Source organism: Callospermophilus lateralis, chromosome 15, assembly GCF_048772815.1.
Source record: "Callospermophilus lateralis isolate mCalLat2 chromosome 15, mCalLat2.hap1, whole genome shotgun sequence".
Taxonomy (NCBI): domain Eukaryota; kingdom Metazoa; phylum Chordata; class Mammalia; order Rodentia; family Sciuridae; genus Callospermophilus; species Callospermophilus lateralis.
The window spans coordinates 87,289,084-87,310,346 of record NC_135319.1 but is presented as its reverse complement, the minus strand read 5'-3'; the positions used below and the strand labels follow the sequence as shown (position 1 = coordinate 87,310,346).

General features: G+C 50.0%; 1 protein-coding gene across 3 annotated transcripts in view; it reads left to right on the top strand.

The window, feature by feature from the left end:
* Positions 1-21,263, top strand: part of Fam53b (family with sequence similarity 53 member B) — a 125,241-nt gene that overhangs the window by 32,408 nt on the left and 71,570 nt on the right. For all 3 annotated transcript variants that reach the window (XM_077105496.1, XM_077105495.1, XM_077105497.1), the window contains exon 2: positions 14,806-15,052. In XM_077105496.1, the coding sequence (XP_076961611.1) occupies positions 14,975-15,052 (78 nt within the window). In that variant the 5' untranslated portion in view covers positions 14,806-14,974. The remainder of the gene's footprint in view (positions 1-14,805; positions 15,053-21,263) is intronic.

Genomic DNA, 21,263 nt, shown 5'->3' with positions numbered 1-21,263 from the left:
TTGGCAGCCTGGCTTGTGACCCGTCTTTCCTTTGATGGTTCTGCTGTGCAGTGGTACACACATTCAAGTCTTTCTTGGAAACCTAGATGCCCAGAGATAATTTTGTTTTCCAGCCAGATGTTTTCATGGGTGCTGTTTGTCTTCAGACTCTCATTCTGTTCAGAGAGACTTTTATTCCCTATCTTTTGGCTATTCTTTCTCTTCTGTTCACCACCCACCATTCATCGGTAACCCCTTCCCCTTCCTTATCTGGATCCTGGTTGCCAAAGGAGGTGACCTTGGTTAGTTTGAATTTTGAGCCTTGGTTTCTCAGATTTGTTTGACCTCTTCTTACTGAAGAGGCTGTGGTAGGGTTAAACCAAAAAGACTGGCGTGGGTATACTGGGCTCCCCAGCCCTCCAGAGTGTTTCTCATGATTTCCTGCTGGCTGCCATCAGTTCCCAGAATGGGCTCCCTTTGTCATTTTCTCCATGTAGTAGTGACAACTTGGACACCAACATCCCCAGAATCAATTCTTTTATCTCTTCTTCTTGTACCTGGCAATGAATGGGCCTGGTCAGGCCTTTGGAAGACGAAGAGACTTTGTGGCAACTGAGACCCAGAGCCAGGAGTAAGTTCATCTAGGGTCAGCCAGTGGTCGGATCTAGGTTGCTAGGGGTGGTTAGCCATCTGCAAAGATTGGTTGCACTCAGTTTTTTTTCTTTTGTCCAGAGGGAATGTGAAATCATTCCTGGCCTTGTGTCTTTGCTTCAGATGTCCTAGCTGCCGGTATTGAGCAGTCACCATCTTTGCCTAGCTTTGCAGTCTCCTCTTGATTGTGTTTTGTAGAGGAGTCTAACCTCCTTCCATTCCTGCTCCTCAAAAACTAGGAGACACTGAGTCAGTGGTGGTTTGAGTGGAGCCTCTGCTGTTTTCCTGGCCTGCTGTTGCCCCAGCGCTCTGCCTTCCTCGCTCCCAGCCCCGGGCAACTGTAGCACCATGGCCCTTGTGCTTTCATAGCCACAGAAACACGTGGGGAGCGCGTGCCCTGCACATGCCTTGGGCACATATTTGTAGCTCTGGAATCCGAGACGATCGTGACATTCTCACATGGGGCCTTGTGTGGCCACTCCCTTCCCCATAGGAGAGCACAATCGTCACATTGTATCGGCATTCTGGGTTAGCTACAGTGGTCGGCAGGGGCAGCGGGTTGGTATCCTGGGAAATAGAAAACTGTTTTGCAACTTTGCACCCTTATACTGCCATTTTATGGAAGGAAGAGGTTTGGGAACCTCTGTCAGGATCCCCTGGGATACCAGACTGTTCAGCTAAGTAAGCTACCAGCTTTGACCCTTGCAGTCAGTTTTCCTGGTGTTCTCTCTGACAAAGGGGAGAGGTGGCCGGGTTTGGAGTTAGGAGAAGGATGTGGAGGGCCAGGAGGGGGTGCTTGAGGCTTCCTGGTATGGCAGATCTCTGTATTTGGCCTTGTGAGGGGTGCTGGTATTGGCTGGTCATTGTGCTGCCACACCTATTTGGGAATCGTGGGGCTCTTCTACCAGGAGCTGAGATCTCAACTCACAGCTCCCCTGCAGCTGGCTGGAGGGTCCAACAACTAAGTACCTTCCTTTTAGAATGTTTTAACCCTAACTCTGGCTAATCTGCTCCTACCCATCTGTGAAGGTCCAGCGCTCCTGTCACCTCCAGGAAATCTCAGATCTGTACCTCCCTTCTTGGGTTCTGTGTTTACTCCTCCCACCCCCACCTTTTTCCTGTGTTGCTAGAGGTTGGCCCATGGTCCTGTGCATCCTAGGCAAGTGCTCTACCACGGAGCTACATCCCCAGCCTCACTCCTCTGCCCTTGGAACTTATTTTGATACCTATTATGCCTTGTGGTAGACTTATTTGAGCATTTGGTGTTTTTGTGAACTCGATTATGAACCTCTGTCTCCCTCCCTGGGTCCCTAGCACAGCCAGCCCAGAGAGGGTTGGACTTGGGACAGGACTGTGATACCAGGGGGAAATAATGAGGAAGAAGTACAACACAGGGTGTGCCGAGGATCTGCCTGTGGCAGTCAAGTCACTGAGAAAACACTTATTTTCTGTAAAAGTCTGTTCTGAATAACACAGCATCAAGCGCATGTTTGACTCCTGGGACAGTTCCGCCCCTTGACCCTCCTTATGCTCTGTGGCAGCTCCCAGGCCCTTGGGCCTGTTAGCTCCAGCAGAGCTGTGGAGGCCTGCACCCAGCAGGCTCTGCCTGGTCCAGAGCTGGCCCTGCACCTAGACTCTTTCCTCTAAAAGCAGAGCACAGGAAACAAAGCCAGCGTAGAGGGGCTCTGGACTCAAGGTTTGCCCATGGTGAGGTGAGCAGGGCCGCCTGCCACCCTTGCCATTGTGGCTCGGATGAGAGTTTGCAGGTCCCTCAGGAGGTGTGAGCAGTATCAGAAGTGGGGACTTTGTGCCTGCGACAGTCTGCTAGCCACTGAGCATAACTGTCGTGCTCTCTGCTGTGGAACCCATACAGCTCTGAGCCCTGCCCCTCTGAGGATCAGGAGGTGCGAGGCTTTGAATTAGTGTTAACAACTCAATTTTCACAGCTGTGGGAAACCCCCAAAGCAAGAGATTTCAGCACTTTTTGGCAGCAAGGAAGTTGACTTAGTGTGGTGACTATTTTGTGTTCAGAGACATTTCCTGAGTAGCTCTTCATGTCAGATACTGGGGACTCGAGGGACTAAGGTGGGGTTTGTGCCCTCCATATGCTCACAGTCTGTGGTGGTGACAGACACCTCTGATTCAAGCTCTGAGTTGCTCAGAGGTAGAAGGCCTGAGTCGGTGTGTGGCGTATGAGGCCATATGAGCTTAAGGACGGTAATCTAGAGGTCAGGGAGGCTGAGAGGTGGCAAGGGAAGATGGAGCACCAGGTGTGAATGAGGAATGAAAGCCAGAAACAGCATGGGGTGCTTGGGGGAGTACAGCAATCTGTGTGTCCAAATGGCTTTAAAGTCACAGGCAGTTTGTGCACGGACAACAGCCGTGAGGAACTCTTCCCCGGTCCTGTCCCTCTGCACAGTGCCTCCCCTCTCTAGAGGAACTCCTGCTTCTATTTTCTTGTTTCTCCTCCAGAGATAGTCCACGCAGGAGTAAGCCCGTCTATGTCAACATCTGTAGTTTATATTAATTGGTTCCTAAAAAATACTACCTGTTTTTTGGTACAAGTTAATACCTGCATGTGACACAAAAAGTTACTTCTAATGGAGTCTCCTGTCATTTCTTTCTCTGCCACCTATTTTCCTTCCTTGAAGTCAACCGAGAAGTTTCTTTGTATCTTTCCAAAGACTTACATATCATTAGTATAAGTAGTTATTTAGTTTCTCCCCAGAGGGAGTTTCCCCCGCCCGCTCTTCTGGTCTTTCCTCCTCCCTTCTCACACCCTGGGAGATGTCCCACTGGAGCCCATGGCGCTCTTTTGGCCTCTTGCAAAGCTGCACGAGTGTCCCAGTATCTATTCATCCTGCTCCTCCTAGTGGGTAGTCAGGTGCTCCCCATCTTGGGTCTGTGAAATGGCACATACCTTACACCTGAGCATTACTGCTGAAGGACAGACACATTTGGCAATTGAGGCTTCTGTGGTTCAAGGAGAGAGTGGTAAGACAGTGACAATGACACAAGGACTCTGGGGCAGATATTGCGTGCTCATCTTGAGGTTGACTTGTTTCTCTTTGTGAAATGCAAGTGACTTTTCAATTGGGTTCTGCCGACTCTTGGAGGAAACTGTTTTCTTCCTTAGCTGCCTCCATTGAGGGCCTCTTTGCAGAAGGGCCCAGGTCTGAGTATAGGCTCTCAGAGTGAGGCTGGCCCGGGCCTGTGGTCAGTATGGCTCAGAGGCTTCTGCCCTGACTCTGACTCTCAGGCCACATCCATTGTGGGTGCCTCCTGGGTGTGGATGCCTCTTTTGGGCACGTGTTGGGCTCTGCACTTGTATCACAGCCCTAGCTAATGTTTCAGTACCTTACTAATAATTGAAGTGAGCCCCAGCAGAGGACCTGCAGCGATGCAGGAAGGACCTGCAAAGGTGCAAGAAGACCACCAAAGCCACCCTGTATTCACCCTGTGAAATTTCTGTTCTTTAAAGGGCCTGGCTGTGTTGTGCTGTTTGTTAAGGGTGCACCCTGCCTCTGGGTACATTCTACAGTACTTCTTTTTGAGAGAGAGAGAGAGAGAGAGAGAGAGAGAGAGAGAGAGAGAGAGAGAGAATGAATATGAATGGATTTTTTAATATCAGTTTTCGGTGGACACAACATCTTTATTTTATTTTTATGTGGTGCTGAGGATTGAACCCAGCGCCCCGCGCATGCCAGGTGAGCGTGCTACCACTTGAGCCACATCCCCAGCCTCATACGTACTTTTTATCTCATTCATGCATCAGTCACTTCTCTCCTCCATGGGAGCAGAACTGTGGCTAGTGTATGTTTGTGTGTTCCACCCCACCATAATCCTGAGTGCTCAAAGGAAGTAGAAAAGAATTTGTAAACAATGTACCCTTCTTCCTGCCCACCTCTGCCCCCTGCCAAAAAGTAAAGGAGCTCACCATCCAAAGAGCATCTTCTTCCACCAGTTTTTATATTAATTTCATGGCCTATTTGAAGTAACTTAGAGCCCAGTGCCTGGACTTAGCTTTGAATTAGCACACAGTGAAACCCTTAGCAAGAGTCTTTTTATCTGTCTAAAGAGAAAGTCATGCTGTCTGGGTATGTCCACAGACAGATGGCTGCTCCTGCACATAGAGAAGCTTCCTGCGTGGGGCTGCAGCTGAGTTGGGGATGTCTTACTGGAGTAGATGCTGTCATCCAGAGTCTTCCCTGCTAGTAAGGACCAGATGGATGGCTTCGGCAGTGTGACCTGAGAGGTGCCATTGAGTTTGGGTGTACTTGTCACATGACAGACCTGTCAGGCAGCTCTGAGTCTCTCCAGTTTTGTTTTGGCAGATGATGGTATTCTTGAACTTGAACAGTGATGTGGGGCAGAGGGGAGAAGGCAGAGGCTTCACTTGTGATTAACTTGTTTGATTAATTTCTGTACCAGACTCTCTGAAATAGATTGGGAGGTTTGACTCAAGATCAGGAGGGGGAAGTCCTGAAGTGTGAGCTGAGGTCAAGATGTGACTTCTGAGTGGGTGGCAGATGCAAAACCTGGTGACCCTCCTGTCTACAGTGGTTCTTATAGAGCTTATTGGTCTCCTGCATCACCTTCAGTGTTCCGGTGTGATAATTATGATACTGTTTTGGACCAATGTGTTGGGGCTGCTGGTCCCCAGGTCTCTGAGATAAAGAGATCAGTGTCCTTCCATCTGTGTCCTAAGTGCCAGCTGCTGGGTGATTGCTTTCCCTCCTTACAGTGGCCCTGGGGCTTCTGTGAGAATAGCACTGGCATGTAGCTGCAGCTACCAACAGAAATGCTTTCCCCTGCCTACAGAGCAATTGGAACCACACTGGTAGGAAGGCCTGGTGTAGCCTGGGCTGGGGTGGGTGGTCCTGCATGAGGAGAGGTGTTGCTGTCTGAGTGCCCTGTTGGTCCTTAAGTGTTCTGTAAAGGAAGAACAGATTCTTGTCCTGGGAGATGGGAGATGAAGGTGTTAAAACTGGTCATTGGCTAACTTCCTGACCCTCCTCTAACTCGGAATGTTACTAACTTGAACTTGCAGGTACAGCCTTCACCCCGACCTCAGCTACATAAGACAGCTGCTGGCTCCACAGGCCTACCTCCCTTCCCACCCTGCCCATTGCCGGCAGATCCAAGGGTCAGGTGTGGCTGCCTCCTGCTCTGACTCAGCTGATTGCGAGTGCCACTGTGGCAGCAATGGATGATTTAGCTTTGCTGTTGTGTAGTTTCCTGGGACCTTCAACACTGCAGATCAGGTTTGAGCGGGACCAAGAAGGCTGGCCTGAGTCCAGGCAACCATAGCAGTTGCTCCAGAGCAGGCTTGAGGCTCCCATTTGCATGTGACAGGTAGGAAACTGAGGCTCAAAGAGGTGTAGTGACTTGGTCAGAGCCACACAGTGAGATGTGGCTACACTTAGACTCTTACAAGTCAGAAACAGAGCTTGTCTGCCCAGCTTCCCATTTAGTGGGCTGGGGAACCAGACCTAAGAAGGGAAGTGACTTGGCAGATTGGATGGAGTCGGCCAGTAGCCTTGCTAGGGTCGGAACTCACGCCTTCTAAGTCTTTTTCTGTTAGCACAGGCCACGCAGCCTCTTTTTTGGGATTCTCTGTTTGTTTTTAATTATTTTACCCCTCATCCCTTGGTTTTTATCATGGTGGGTTAAATTCAGTATGCTTGTAAATAGGTCTGACTGAAGAACAGGTCATGGTTGTCTTAGGATTAAGTGGCTTAACATTACAGTAGATTATCTTTGGGGCCCCTTGCTGTCCTCTCCCCATCTCTGGTTCTCTGCCCATTCTTTCCCTCACCCTGGTTTGGAGGAGAAGGCAGTGTCTAGCTCTGTGCCCACTCAGTAAGTATTAGTTCTCCTCGCCTCTTGTCCCCCTATTTCCTTCCTTTTGAGTTTGTTCAGCAAATTCTAATCTGTAGCAAGCTCTTCTCTCTCAGTGTTTGGTGGGCTAAAATGACACATACGGGAGGCTTGTAGGAAATTCATCTTTCAGTTATCTTTCATTGATAAATGAGCTCTTGACAAGTCATGCATGCAGTTGGCTTCAGTTTCGAGAAACGACATGGGCTGTCTTGTTCCCATGTTCAGATTTGCTTTGGCTCTGGATCTCAGCACTTTCATGTCCCTGAATAATGTCATTCCTTCCCTCCTTTCAGAATGTTATTGCTTAAAAAAAACAGAAAATCCCCACAACACTGTGAGAATGACACAGAAAGTCCTGGAGAATAGAGTCCTGATTTAATTGAGCAGTTCATTTTGCTGTTTTTTTTTTTTTTTTTTTTTTTTTTTGTGTGTGTGTGTGTTTCCTCCTCCATTAAGAGAGACCCACACAGGAGACTGGGGCACTTTGTTCAGCAAGGGGCACAGGCCAGGTCCCTTTCTAGTCATGCCAGGGGACTGGCAATCATTCCCCAAATGTGGGCCTCTCGTGGCCTTTGATTACCTGAAGGACTAGGCTAGGGATTCATACCAAAGACATGCCTTATTCTAGAGCGAGGGACAGAGATGGGAAGAGTATACCCCCTCTTTATCTAAGGACAGCAGGTGCTTTATGAATGCAGCAGGAGGGTGTCTCACCTCCTGAATGTCTGGCATCCAGTCCCTGGAGTGAGGTGCTCAGAGACTCAAAAGCATGTTCCTGGTCTCCAATAGCTCATGCTAGTCTGTAAGTTTAGTAAGTAGCTACTCTGTGCTGGGAATTGTGCTCATCTAAGGTTTTCAATACTTCTGGAGATGTTTCTGTAGTGCCCCCACCTTACAGGGCATTACCTCCTTAACCTTCTTAGATCTGAGGTCAGCAGAACAAGGGTAACTTCTTATATATCACAGAGGAAGGAAAGGAGCTTAGTAGGCTATGTAGCCCATCCAGGGTCCTACAGCTCTTCTGAGATTGAGCTGGGAAGACAACTCTGGGCTTGAAGTCCATGTTCTTCCCTAGTTTTGTTACTGACTTAGCAGATAGATATGATAAGGCTCTTGCTGTGACAGGCTCCCTACTGAGACCAGAGGGTGACTGCCACAGGGTCACACTTACTCTGCCCAGGTGGCAGGCAGAGCCCTGTCCCAAACACTTAAGAAATGTGTTCTAAGTGAGAGAAGGACAGGTGGGCTGTGGTGGACATACAGTGGGAGACAGAGGCCCAGGGAAAATGGGGGTGGATGGACACAGATTCCACCAGGAGTTGCAACTAGCAGTGTGACTCCCTCCAGTGTGAGCTGAGGTCAGGATGTGACTTCTGAGTGGGTGGCAGATGCGAAACCTGGTGACCCTCCTGTCTACAGTGGTTCTTACAGAGCTCATTGGTCTCCTGCATCACCCCCAGTGTTCCATTGTGATACTTGTGATACTGTTTTGGACCTCCAGGGCTAGGAGCACCCTAAGTTTCATGGGTGACAGTGTACTTTCTGTGTGGGCCCAGTTTAGCCCAACATCTGTGCAGTTAAGGTTGGAAAGTGAAGGTTCTGTGTCCCACTCCCACTTTGTCCAAGACACCTCCTTATCTGCCCGCAGTAGGACCCTGGGTACTATGTTTCAGTGTTAAGTTCTGCAAGGCTGATGTTTGGCCTAGAGGCACTCAGGATGAGCTGCATTCAAGAGGGGGTGTATTTCAAACTCAGTGTCTGTGTTTCAGAGTTTGACCATTTAATGTGAGAAATCAAATATGTGCTTATAGGATATTTATGAAACACAGATATTGGAGCAGAAGGATCTAGTGGCTCAGATGTAGCTTTTGGTGTTCAGCAGATGTGGGTTGAGTTTTGGTGCCTTGCTCACAACTGGGTGACTGTTGGCCTGGGCCTTAGCTTCCTCATGTAAAATGGGATAACCACAGAGCCCTTCTGGAGACTCTGAGGATGCAGATTCTCTCTGTTGAAAGATATGTTTGGTGTTACCCATTATTTCCTGCACATAGAGACCAAGAAGAATTAGAAAAATGTTAGAGAAAGGTTTGGCTTTTTTTTTTTCTTTCTTTTTTTCCTGAATGCTGCCTCTATTCTGGAGTTTCCTTAAATGAGTATTGAGCATGTCCTTAATATTAAAATATTGACTAAAGAGTTTTTTTTTTTGGGGGGGGGGTGTCTCTGTTTTTCTTTCTTTGATCAGTAATCTTAAGGTTGTGGCCAGGATCCTGGGCCGAGGGAATTAGTGACGTGTTTGTTGTAGTGGGAAATACATATTCTCTCTTTTCTGGCTGGAACTACAGTCTGTCTTTCCAGTGTCAGCTTTGTCTGGAGAAGCACAGCTCTGGATAAAGTTCCCAGGCAGCTTTTCACTTCATCCCTCCAACTCAGGTGACTTAGTTGCACAGAGAGCAAGGGAAGGGCCTCCCAGATGGATTGAATTCCCTCATGGCTGGGGGCTTGACTGTAGGATACTCTTGGTTTGTCACAGCCTCTGGTAGAAGACAGTGCGACCCATGGACAGAAGCACTTCCCTGTGTGTTTCTAGATCCTATCTACAGATGACTTTTGTTACACAGACAACTGATGTTATGAAAGTTTCAAAGTGCATGAGGCCTTCACAAAGACCTTGTGCAATTGCTATTTTCCTCCCATTTCCTTTGCTTAATGGGAGCGGGAAATGGGAGCTCTGAGAGCAGCGACCTGCTCCAGCCAGAGCTCTCAGGAAAATCACTGTTGGAGGCCAAGGTCACGTTTAGGTTTTGGTCAGAGTCCTGTTTTTAAGGCAGTGAGACATTCTTCTGTAAAGCCAACATGGTTGAGTAGTTCAGGCTAAATAAAGACACCAAAGGAAGGAGAAGTTTCGGTTTCTTTTTAAGCCCTTCAAGATGCATTCTAGAAGCCTTCCGTGAACTCCTCTTGACTTAAGATTCATGCAGAGTTGTAGTGTTTGCAGAGCTTCCTCATGATAATTCCTTTACCCTGCACTTCTCTTCCCGTGCGCATGCACCAGGCGGGCTCCTTCCCATTCTCCAGAAGCCAAGGCGGAGACCACAGCCATCTTGAAGGCGTGTGAAGGGTCACAAACACAGAAGGGCTCGGGAAGACTGCAGAACAAAAACAAGAATAGCTTCATGTTAGGAAGGAGAAAGAGCAAAGCCGTCCCTTCCCCGTGTTGTCAGAGAGAGGAGGCTGTAAGGTGCGGGGCAAATAATTTATTTTCTTGGGGCCTCAGTCTTCTCATCTGGAAAGTGGTAACACTGCTGATAGCAATGCCCATTCTCAGGAATGTGAAGGTGAAGTAAAAGCTTGGTCTGTGCTTGATGCCAGGGGTGTGAAGTTGGCAGGCTGTGGCCTGCAGTGCAGCTGTGGGAGCGCAAGCAGAGGTAGGGCTGGGCTCTGAAGCAGCCTACCGTGGCGCTGGCTCTGGGCTTCTCATTGAGGGGTAGCCACTGCCCACACGTGTGTCCTCCTCTTGCCCTGTAGGTTTTGCTTTGGGCACTGTGCTAGGGAGCTTGGGTTGTTGTGAAGATGCACCTTTGGGGTCAGGATTGTCAGTAGCTAGGTTCCCCTGCCACCACATCTGTATCCAGGGACTATGAGTGTGGTCATAGAGTAGGATCAGGGATCAGTGGGAAGTCTGACTTTGGGTTTGCTTCTTCAGTGGAAATTCTGGTCAAAACGAGTCACTGAGCGGGGACTGTGTCCCTATGTTCAAGTTGAGGGGCCAGTTAAGGGGAGTTCCTCCCTGTGACACTGGGCAGCCCCAGAGGTGTGTAGAGTCAGGGTGGGAGACTCCCAGAAAGTCACATCCGAGAGGTGAAGGAGAACATGGGGCCTGGGAAGTGACAATAGGAGATTTAAATACAGACCTAGGGAACTGAGGAAGAGATCCAGGGTGGTGTGGGCAGGTGGGAGTTGCTGCCTACAGATGTTCTTTGCCTGGAGGGGAACAGACACCGGTGTCTGGGTCCTTCCTGTGCAGAGCTCTTTTCTGTGCATTTTGTTATTTGAATCTCCCAGCAGTTCCCAGGCAAAGGTGTTATTGTTGCCACTTTAAAGATGAGAAAGCTGAAGTCAAGCCACGAGGTCAAGGTGAAGGCCAGGCAGGGCTGCCAGCTTCTACAGCCTACCTGGCCTCCCCTCCTCGGCATGTCGTCACCCTGGTGCAGGCAGGGGGCTTTTTTCTTTTTTTTAAATTTACATATAGTACAGTTTACTCTCGTGCTGTTTAGTTCTGTGAGTTTTGACAAGTTTATTTAAATATCTTATTTTGAGTTCGTTTTACATTTATGCAGTTGTAGGAAATAAAGCGGAGAAATATGTAGTACCCTTTACGCGTTTCACACCAGTAGTAACATTTTGCAAAACAAGTGTGATCACGAGATTGAGCCCCACACTGTCAAAATATGGACCATTTCATCTCTACAAGGACCCTTCTTGTGGTCTTGTAGCCACATCCCCATTCCTAACTCCTGACAACAACTTATCTGTTCTCCAGTTCTGTGATTTTCTGATTTTGAGAATGTGATATAAATTAATTGTACAATAATTAATGTTTGGGGGTTGGCTTTTTTTGCTCAGCATATTCTTTGGAGGTTTGTCCAAATTCTTGTGAGTATTAATAGTTCCTTTTGGGCTGGGGTTCAGTGATAGAGCACTTGCCTAGCACGTGTGAGGCACTGGGTTTGATTCTCAGCACCACAAATAAATAAATAAAACAAAGGTCCATTGATAACTAAATATTAAAAGAAAAGTTCCTTTCATTGCTGAGTTGTATTTCATGGTATGGATGGCCTCAGTTTGTTTAACCATTTGCCTGGTGAAAGACACCTGGTGATTCCCTGGTGGCTGTTATGGAGTAAAGCATCTGTGTGTGAACATTAGTCTTCATTTCTCTGGGATAAAATGCTAAGGAGTGCAGTGATTACACTAGTTTTGGTAATTGTATGAGTGTGCTTCTGAAGAGTATAGGATTTTTGTTTATTTGTTTGTGAGATAGGAAATTGGATCCAGGGCCTTGTACAGGCTAGGAAAGCACTTTACTACTGAGCTACACCCCCCAGGCTCCTAAAATGTGCATTTGGGATATAGAGGGAGCACGGACCTGGGAGTTAGTTCATTAGGACTCAAATCCTAGCTTTGAACTAGATTCTGGTAAGATACTTTGAATGACTATAAAATGGGGATAATTGGAACTGCCTTAAAGCTAAAGTGTTTAAAGCACTTATACATAGTGGGTGCTTGTATCAGTCCCTTTTCTGCTATTATAATGAAATGCCAGGGGCTGGGTAACCTTATAAAGATCAGAGGTTTATTTAGCTCACAGTTCTTGGGTTCAAAGGCATGGTGCCAGCATCAGCTCAGTTCTGGTGAGGACCTCATGGTAAACGGCATCACAGTGTGTGCAAGAGGGAGACATCACAGGGCGAGACAAAAAGCCAGGGTGGATGGGAATTGGCCAGGCTTATTCTTTCATACCAGCTCCCTTGATAATATAAACTCGGGTCCCCCAAGACCTGTATTAATCTCTTCCAGAGGGCAGCACATGTTAAAAGACCTAAGAACCTCCCACTAAGCCCCACCTATGAAAGATACCCCATCTCTTAACCTTGTTACATGGGGAACCAAGATTTGAACACATGAACTCCTGGGAACACACCACCTCCAGACTATGCCTGTGCTCAGTGGAGAGAAGCTGTACTCAATACAGGTTCAGAGAAAGCCATCGGGCAAAGCAGGGGGTGCTGGGAGGCCGCCTGTGGAGGGCTGTGTCAGGCTTCTCCTCCCTCCTTCCCAGCACCACCTAGTCATCGTTGTCTTCCAAGGCCAAACTCTGGCTTCTTCCTGGGAAGACCCTGTCCCTGTTCCTACCCTGGTCTAAGTCTCTCCACAGAACAGGCGCTGGTATTCCCCACTGAAGCTGGCCAGGCCCATGCCACAGATCCAAGGACTCTCAGGGAATTCCAGATTGCACCAGGCTCTGCTGGTCTGGATTAGCCTCACCAGGTCTGAGCACATGCCCAGACTATTTCAAATGTCACTGTGTCATAGCCCAATTCCAGAAATGTGTTTTGGGCTTTTATCCTGTGTAAGGTACTGTGTTAGATATTGTGAAGTGGGCAGAAAACCTCACTGTCTTCCAGCAGATGGAGCCTTCAGGAACCCCTATAGCTGCAGGGTAAGGTCTGCATTCAGAGCCATTTTCAGAGCTTGTGGTCTGCTTGGATCTGTCTCTTCAGCTCTTTGACCCTCTGCCCTCCACGCACACTGCTCCCACATTGGGTCCTGACTGCATCATTAAAACTTTTTGGAAGGCCACATGCTATTCCTTTACTTAACTACACTGTTATTTATTTAACCAGTCCCTTCTGGCTGGGCATCTAGGTTGTATGCATTCTTGGTCTCTTGTGGCAGTGATGTGTGTCCTAGGCTCCTGTGCAGGGGGGTCTCTTCCAGCCCCACTGCAGCGCCCCTCCCACCGCCTTGCCTGTATGTAGTGCTTGCTTCATAGTACTCCGACTCAGAACCCCCAAGGAAGGGATGTGGTCATACATCCTTCCTACAGGGCCTGCAGTTGTTGCTGACCTCCAGGTACCCAGGAGCTTATGGTGCTGAGGTACATATCACCCCTAGTGCTGCCTCTGCCACCCTGGTCCCTTATAGGGGTTCTGGTGGGGATGGAGCTGCTGAGAGATTGGAGGCCCTATTGCTGCCTCATTCCAGCTTCCTGCTTTGTGTGGAGCTGTGTCGGGATGGACTGATGAGTTTCCATGGCAACTATCATTGTGCCACTAAGGTGGCACAAAGGTCACCTTAGAAGGGTGAGTCTAGCGTACCTCTCTTGGCCCTCTCCTAAACCAAGCATCCTGGGGACAGTGGGCATCTCTGGCTCAGCTGTTTGGCCAGAGCTCAAGGGAGTGGTCTGGAATTCTCTCCTTGAACAGATGACACCTGGTTAGGATGCACTGCTTGTAGGTTGGTGTGGTACTGAACCCATGCATCAGGTCTCCTAGTGCAGGCGGGAGCCTGCAGACCCTGGTCCTTCCTTCCTGAACAGTCAAGCTTTGAAAGTGTATTGATTCCCACCCCTTCCCTGCTTTTGCACTTTGGATGAACCTTGTTTTCGAAGAACAGTAGAAGGTAATTTTCCTGTGCTTGCCAGCTGGCCTGTAATTGAGCAATCTCAATAACACCCACTGTAAAGTCTAATCGAAGTAAACAGGAAAATATGATTTACAATCTGGATGGCAAGTAAATGCCAGTGTGCAATTAATTTTTACACAGAGCAGCAGATTCTAAAACATTTTCCTGTGTAGAGCAGTGTGTTTTTAATTACACATTAGGAGTTGCCTTTCTATTTATTTATTACTATTATCATCATTAGTTTTTAGTTTTTGATGGTGATATTTGGATGCCTTGATTCCATATGATGTTCTTTGAAGGTTTAACCACAGAAGGGTGGGTTGGGGAAATGAGATCAGACAAGTCAATTGTAAGGTGCAGTTTTTCAAACCAGACCTGAAGGCTGTGCTCTTCCTCCATTTCCTTCGTGGGAAATGATGGGAGTCTGTGTGGGGGTGTGGGGGTGTTGACAGGCTGCCAGATGGCCATGCCAAGGGATTCCTTTTAGTGTGGAAGGTCACTGGGTTTGGTTTATTCAGGGGAAGTGGACAAAGATACCAGGCCCTCAGTGTTGCAGATATGTTGGTATTGAAAGGTCGCACACCAAAGTCGGGAGCCATGTCTTTAACGGCTGGTGTTCTTAGCTGGTGGAGAAGGGAGCCTACATGCCAGCTGTGGGTGCCCTGCTGCCAGATGACTGCCTGAGTTGAGTGTTGGACATGAGGTGAGATGTGTTCTGACCCTCAGCCTCTCCTGACTTGTCCTGGTGTACACTAAAGCTGCCTGTAGAGCCAACTCAGTGGTAAGATGTCACACACCTCAAACACGCTGCAGGGATCACAGACCCTGAGATAGATATTAAGGTATTATGCGGCTGGACTAAATTTGTTGTTCTAACCAGCAGGACTTTGACTTTGGGGTGCCCCAAGGCTGCCACTGGGAGGGGGAGTCTCTGAGATGGTGACTCTGGGCCTTGGCCCTTCTAGAGAGAGTACAGCTCCTTTACTAAGAAGTGGTTCTGTTCCAAAGGGATCCTCAGCATCAGTGGTGATGGGAGTGGGGCGCTACTCTTTAAGGGCCCTAGTCTTCCTGGTCTTGAACCTCTTTTCCTGTCTTTTGTCTTTCCAGGGAGTTGGCTGTACTCAGCCCCATTCCAAGGGTGAGAGGCCGATGGGGAACTCTTTCTGCTGATGTCCTTCCCCTGGGGTTGCCCAGGCATCAAGGCTGCCCAGGTCTGCCCACCTGAAGATGGCTTGTGCCTACTCTGGGATGCAGCCCAGTGCCTGAGGTCCTTACCATGGTGATGATCCTGAGGAGAAGCCTTGCCAACCAGGGAACTGACTCCATAGCATGCAAGACCTTCAGCCCTGAACTGGTGAGGACCTAGTGAGCATTGTTACTTTGATGACCTTCTTTGAGGCCTGAGATGCAGGTGGGCTGTGGGGGGACGTCCAGGCATGGCTAACTGGGTTCAGAGTACCTGAGAGTAGAGTTCCGTGAGAAGTTCCAGCCTGGGGCCATAGGGCCCAAGAGCCCAGAGAGTGGCAGCCTGCTTCCAAGGAGGAAGTGGCCTGGCTTGGATGAGAGCTCCTCTTGTGAGAGAGGAGGGGGCAGTCACCTGGTAAGGTGCCAGGCAGGGTTTGGCCACCCTGCCAGACTGGGTCCAGCTTTCCTTCTGTCTCCACTGGCAAGGTGGGGCGACTTCCAGAAGGAGGGTGGTGTCTGAGTGGGGCCAAGAAGAGACTGTACCTCCAAAGGGTGAGGCAGGGATGTCAAGAATGGGAGATGAAGAAGAAAGAAGGCAGTCAAGGTGCAGGCGTGGTGACAGCCACCCTCTGGTTACCCTCCTAGATGGTGGTGGGTTGAGCGGAGAGGTAGCAGGTTATTTGACTTTAGGCTGTGAGCCAAATCCTGGAGCCAGCCCCACTCCAAGCCCAGTTCCTAAGTGGGGGCTACTCCCCTGCAGAGGGGGAAGTCATGCTCAGCCATGAGCACCTTCGAGGAGTTTTGCCGTTGGCTAAGTCCTCAGAACTCGCTGCAGCTTTCATGGTCAGCAAGGGTCTGGCCGACCCAGAGTCATGTCACCTAGTACCCCTCCTGAGTCCCGACACTGAGCACCCTCAGCAGCCCCTGTCCTAGTCTTCTGTCAAGGAAGACTGTATTCAGAGCAGATAGGCCGAGGTACTGAGCCCTGGCTCAGGAGTGCCACTGAGACCTGCATGCATTCCACAGCCTTCACGGCACCTGTGGCGTGACGGACACAGGCTGGAGGAATTCAGGAACCAGCATAACCCAGAGGAGAGTTGTGCCCTTCTCGTCCTTGAGCAGCTACCTGCCTCAGGGGTAAGGTAGCTTGGACAGACATTAACACAGGACCCTTCGGGACCCCATTAATGGTACCTCATAACTGAAACCCCCAAAGTGTGGAGGAGGGCTGACTTGACTGTAGCACGCCAGGGAAACCCTGCAGAAAAGGATGCTTGACACAGTCTTCAAGGGTGAGCAGAAAGGGCTTATAAACTGTGGGGTCCTACCTGCTCATTTTACAGACCCAGAGCAAGGCAGTAACTACTTCACCCCTCCATGCTGCCAGCCCTTCTTGCCCCGTGCCAGGCCTCTCATGTAGCTGCCAACTTTTGTGGTTCTTCTCTGGTGTGGCTGGAGTAGGGCAGAGACCTGCACCTATAGCGTTTGCTAGATGCATCCTTGGCCATTGTGGCAGGTCGAGCCTCATGGTGGTCCAACCTGCAGTTTGATCGCTGTTTACCAGCCCCAATGCCATCACGTTTACCCCACGTGCCAGCCTTTCTCATTGGATTATTGTGGTAATTGAGCTCCTACTTTTGGCTCTTTTCACCTGTTCTCTACCCAGCTGCCAGAGAAAATGCCAGTCTCTGTTCATAACCTTCCACTGTCTTTCTATCTCATGCTGAGCAAATGCCAAAGGCCTTTGCAGTCTTGTTCTCCATGACTACTCTGACCTCGTCCCTGCTGCCCTTCCCATTCACTCCACCCAAGCCACACTGGCCTTCTGTTTCAGATAGGACACGTATACCTGCCCGGGGACCTTTGCACTTCTTCCACAGCCTGGAACTCTCCCCATTAGCAGGACTCTCTCCTTCTCTCCCCCTACTCCCTCCTTCCCTTCTCTGGATACTCAGCTTAAAATTTAATCCTGTCCTTACTCCCTGCTTCCTCGCCCTTTCCACAGGTACTTTCTGGCATCCCTTTCTTGTCTGTTTTCCCTCTGCGGCACTTACCACTTTTTAGCAGTTTACTGTTGGTCTTGTTGTCTGAGCGACTCCCCAAGCTGGAATGGGAGTTTTGTAAAGCAGGACATGTGTCTCTTTTGCTTGTTGCCGAGTCCCAGTGACTAGAGCCAGGCCTGGTGCCAGGAGGTACACAGTGACTGTCGAGCGATGAGTGCTGCCCGTGGCTTCTGAGCAGGTGGGGGTTGTGGTCCTTTGGCTGTAGCTCACTCACAACTGAGTGGCTCCATTTTTGTTGGTGGTGACATTCTTCTTGGTAGGAGTCTGAACAGGCTTCTAGAGTAGCTCTGATGGGAGGAGTAGCCTATGGACAGGAAGGAGTAGCTCAGGGCAAGGGGCCCTGGAGCTGTCCTGAGGAAGGTTCCCTTCCTGGGTTCAGCTGCGCTGTCAGTCTCTGAGGCTGCCACTGTGTGCAGTCCCTTTATGGGGGGTAACTGGTATTGGCCAGAGCTGATTCCCAGGCACATGGGCTAAGGTCAGTTGAACTGCCCTTCCAGGGATGTGGCCAGAGCTGCTGCCAGGGAGAGCTTGGCCTCTCAGCCCCAGCCTGGGAAGGAAAACTCATCTTTTCAGAACAGAAAGAAAAAAGGTTGGGGAAGCAGGCAGGTTCTCGGGAGCGAGCCAGCCACGAGCACATCTTCCAAGTAGGGTCTTTGTTTTCTTCCCGACCCTCTCCCCTTCCTGATGGATGTCCTTCTTTCTGCTGCTACTTATTATTGACTGATCTGGGCCCAGAACCACCTGGCAAGTGCTGTGGGCCCATCTATCTCCCTGCCTTTTCCTCCTCCTCCCCTTGACTCCAGATGGCAGGTCAGTGTGGGAACGGTCCTTTTGGAGAGGGCCCTTTGCATCCGTGGGCTGGTTGATGCCCTGCAGGTTGACTGTTGTCACGTTCCAGGCCTGGCCCAGTGCTGCTGGTGGGGCAAATGGAAGCCCACTGTGCACCCACAGGAAGGCATGGGGAGCACCTGGGGAGGTGCTCAGAGGTCTTAGCTGCATGCCTCTCTGCAGAGGGGCAGAGGTGCATCCATCTCTGTCCCTTACTCAGGAAACTGGCTCAGAGAGCTCAGGGCAGGGTCCAGAGCATCAGTTTATGAGCAGGGCACCAGGACAGACCTCAAGTCCCTTAGCTCCACTCCGCACCTTCCTCATGTGCCCAGCCTGGCTCTGGAGGCTGTGGTTGCCTCAGGGGAGGTTACTAAAGAAAGGCCCCAAGTAATCTTTCTAGTAATGACCTCAGGAGACAGAATGTGAGGTCACCCAGTGCCATTATTTGCTGTGAGCAGCCCACAAAGCTAAGAGGCAGGCCAAGGGGTTTGCTTCAGCTTCCTAGACAAGTACATCATCCCTGTCATAGCTTCAAAATAACAACAGGAAAGATGGGAAATAATTCTTTTGTTTTCTAATCAGACCAAGGTGGTAGCAGAAGTGGAGGTTTAAGATTAAAAAAGAAGCCAGACGCAATGACAAGTGCCTATAATTTCAGTTACTAGGGAGGCCCAAGGCAGGAGGATCTTAAGTTCAAGGCCAGCCTTAGCAACTTAGCAAGACCCTGTCTCAAAGTAAAAAGTAAAAAGGGCTGGAGGTGGAGCTCAGTGATGAAGCATTGCTTGGCAAGTAGGAAGCCCTGAGTTCAGTACCCAGTACTGGAAAAAAAAAAAAAAGAGACAGAGAGATCGATCGATGCCTGGTACCACCCGAATAAATCAATTAAATAAAATTAAAAAGAAAACATGATTCTGGGGAGGCTGGGAAATGTGCAGGCCACTTGAATCCAGGAGCAGGCACCTGAGGTATTGCCCCACCCTGACCCTGAGCTGGTCAGCAGGGAGCACAGAAAGTCTGAGGCCTCAGGGGAAAGTAACAAGGGTCTTCGAGCCCTGGGTGTCATGGCGTGCCTGAGGAGAGCCTGCAGGTGCCACCCTGGGACCTGGTGAGGAGCCAGAGGACAGCCTCATCCCTGCCCTCCTATGGCCCTCATAATGGCTCTTTCACTCTCCTTTTCAAAAAACGAAATGTTGGTGACAACGTGACTATCCCTACTCTAGAGAACAGTGTAGGAAAACGAGAAAAAGCACTGAGAAGCATTGAGCATTTTCCCTTTGCAGGCACAGGGGCCATGTGCCTGGGAGAGACTGCCCAAGGGCGCGGCTGTGCCCACACTGGCTTAGCTTGGACCGTCAGCAGCCATGGCTGTCGGTTTTCCTTCCCTGCTCTGCCTGGTTGCTCTTATCGGTCATTCGTACTCTTTCTCCTCCTAGTCTAAGATTAGCTGCTGCCACTGGAAGGGAGCCCAGACATTTGACCCTGCAGCGCTGTGCTCCCCCCAACTCCTTCCCGCACGCCCACGCGTAGGACAAGGGCTTGTTCTCTTGTTTCCAGAATGACCACCTCCCTTGGCAAGTCCTGGCCTTCTCTCCCCAGCAAGTCTCCCAGCTCTCTGTAAAGTCTGGAGACTAGAGGGAGCTGGCAAGTGGCCGCTCCTGGACAAGGCAGTGTGTGGTTCTGGGCTACTTGACTCTCCCCTTAATGACCCACTCCAATTTTTGGGAGGGTCTGATCAGGTGCTTCCTTCTTCACGTGTCAGGTTAGGAAGCCATGGCTAGGTACTTGCTCTGACTGAAGTTTGGACTCAGAAGTACACAGCAAGTTTGAGAAAGTCTGGTGCCTTTCACCCTGGACTAGCAGAGGTACCCTAGGGCCCTCTAGCCTAGGTATCCCCAGAGCCTTGGAGTCAGGGGTACCAGATGACCATCAGCATCTTTGAGAGTCACAGGATGCTGTTCCCTTCTCAGTTTCTTCCTGTCTTCTTGGGCCTGCATCTCTGCTTTCTAGTCTTTCATAGTCTTGTGTATTTTGTTTTGGAGGCATGGGTGCTCTTCTGTTTACCCCGCTCCCCACCCCCACCCCCATGCATGGGTGTGAGCTGCTCCCTGTACACTATGTCAGGACAAAGAAAAAGTGATTCAATTGCTATGGTCCATAATCTTCAGAAAAAAGTTGCAAAGAACCATGGATAAGACCTAGAGTTTTCTGCATAGGCCAGTTCCTTGTTTAGAGCCTTAATTGTGTCTTTTTTTTTTTTAAGGCAGGGTCTCTTTCTTTAGTTGGACAGATGGCTCACAAGCCTTGATTTCATTTCTAGCTTTTGCCTTTCCTGAGAGGTTCTGATTCCAAAGCTCTTGTCTTCTGTGTAAGGAGGCTCACAGGGACAGGCCCTTTCCTGGGTGGGTTGGGGAACAGAGATATGGTAGAGGAAGGGGTACAGAAGGGGACACATGCTCTTTGCTTGCCTTCACTGCATACCTCAGCCAGAGCTTGGGAGCACTTCTGTATAGATACAGGAGTCTGTGAAGCTTCCAGGGGCACCATTACCTTGGGGCTGGTGGGCCTCAGTGCACAGTAATCTGCTTTCCTCCCTCCTGCCCTATGGGATCCGAGGAGTTGAAGGTGAGACTGGCTGACTGTAGGAATGGTGCCCTTCATGGTATCACATTCTGGGTAGATGGGATTAGAGAGGCTCTGGTCAACCTGCAGGGACTTCCAGGGACACCCACCAGTGGTCAGGATCTGCCGGGGCCCCACACCTGCAGAGGTGGGGTGTTTTGGCCTGACTATGTTTGCTTTGCCTCACAGAGAGGGCTGAGAAAGCAAGACAGGGTCCCATCCCACCTGGAGGTCTAGCACAAAACTGGTAGGGTCCCTCGTTCATAAGCCACAGAGGCCATCTCCAGCCAGCTTACACCGAGACGTGCTCCCTGGGGTGATAACAGATGGCTGGCTGGTGGAGAAGAGTGTGGAGGGTCAGGGCAGTGGGGAGGACATGGCAGGGATTCATGACAGGCTGAGGAGAAGTGGAGATTCATTCTTCTAGGCTGTGATGTCTCAGTGCCATATATCCTGGGTTCCCAGGCACCTTTGGGTGGGGAGTTGGAGGCTGGTGTGGGGAACTTGGGCAGGCCTGGTTGGTGGCCCTGCCTCTCCATGCTGTGCTTTCTCTCCTTCCCCACCGAGCTTAGCTTCTCAGGAGCCTAGTGATTTGGAGAGGCAGTAGGTTCTGCCCTACAAAAACTCCATGTCTGTTGGCCTGTTGTCTACAGGGTGAGTGGGTAGTAGAAGCAGGACAGGCTGGCACAAGCAGGCAGGCCCAGCCCCAGTGCCGGCTGTGTTGGGATAAGGTAAATAAGGCAGCCCCTTTCCCCAAGGGGCCTCCACTTCTAAATCAGAGAATGTATGTGGGACAAGCACACCGGTCTTGCTGGCAGCATTAGATCTGTGTGTGTTGGGGGGCCTGAGATGGGAGGGTACTGATCTAGC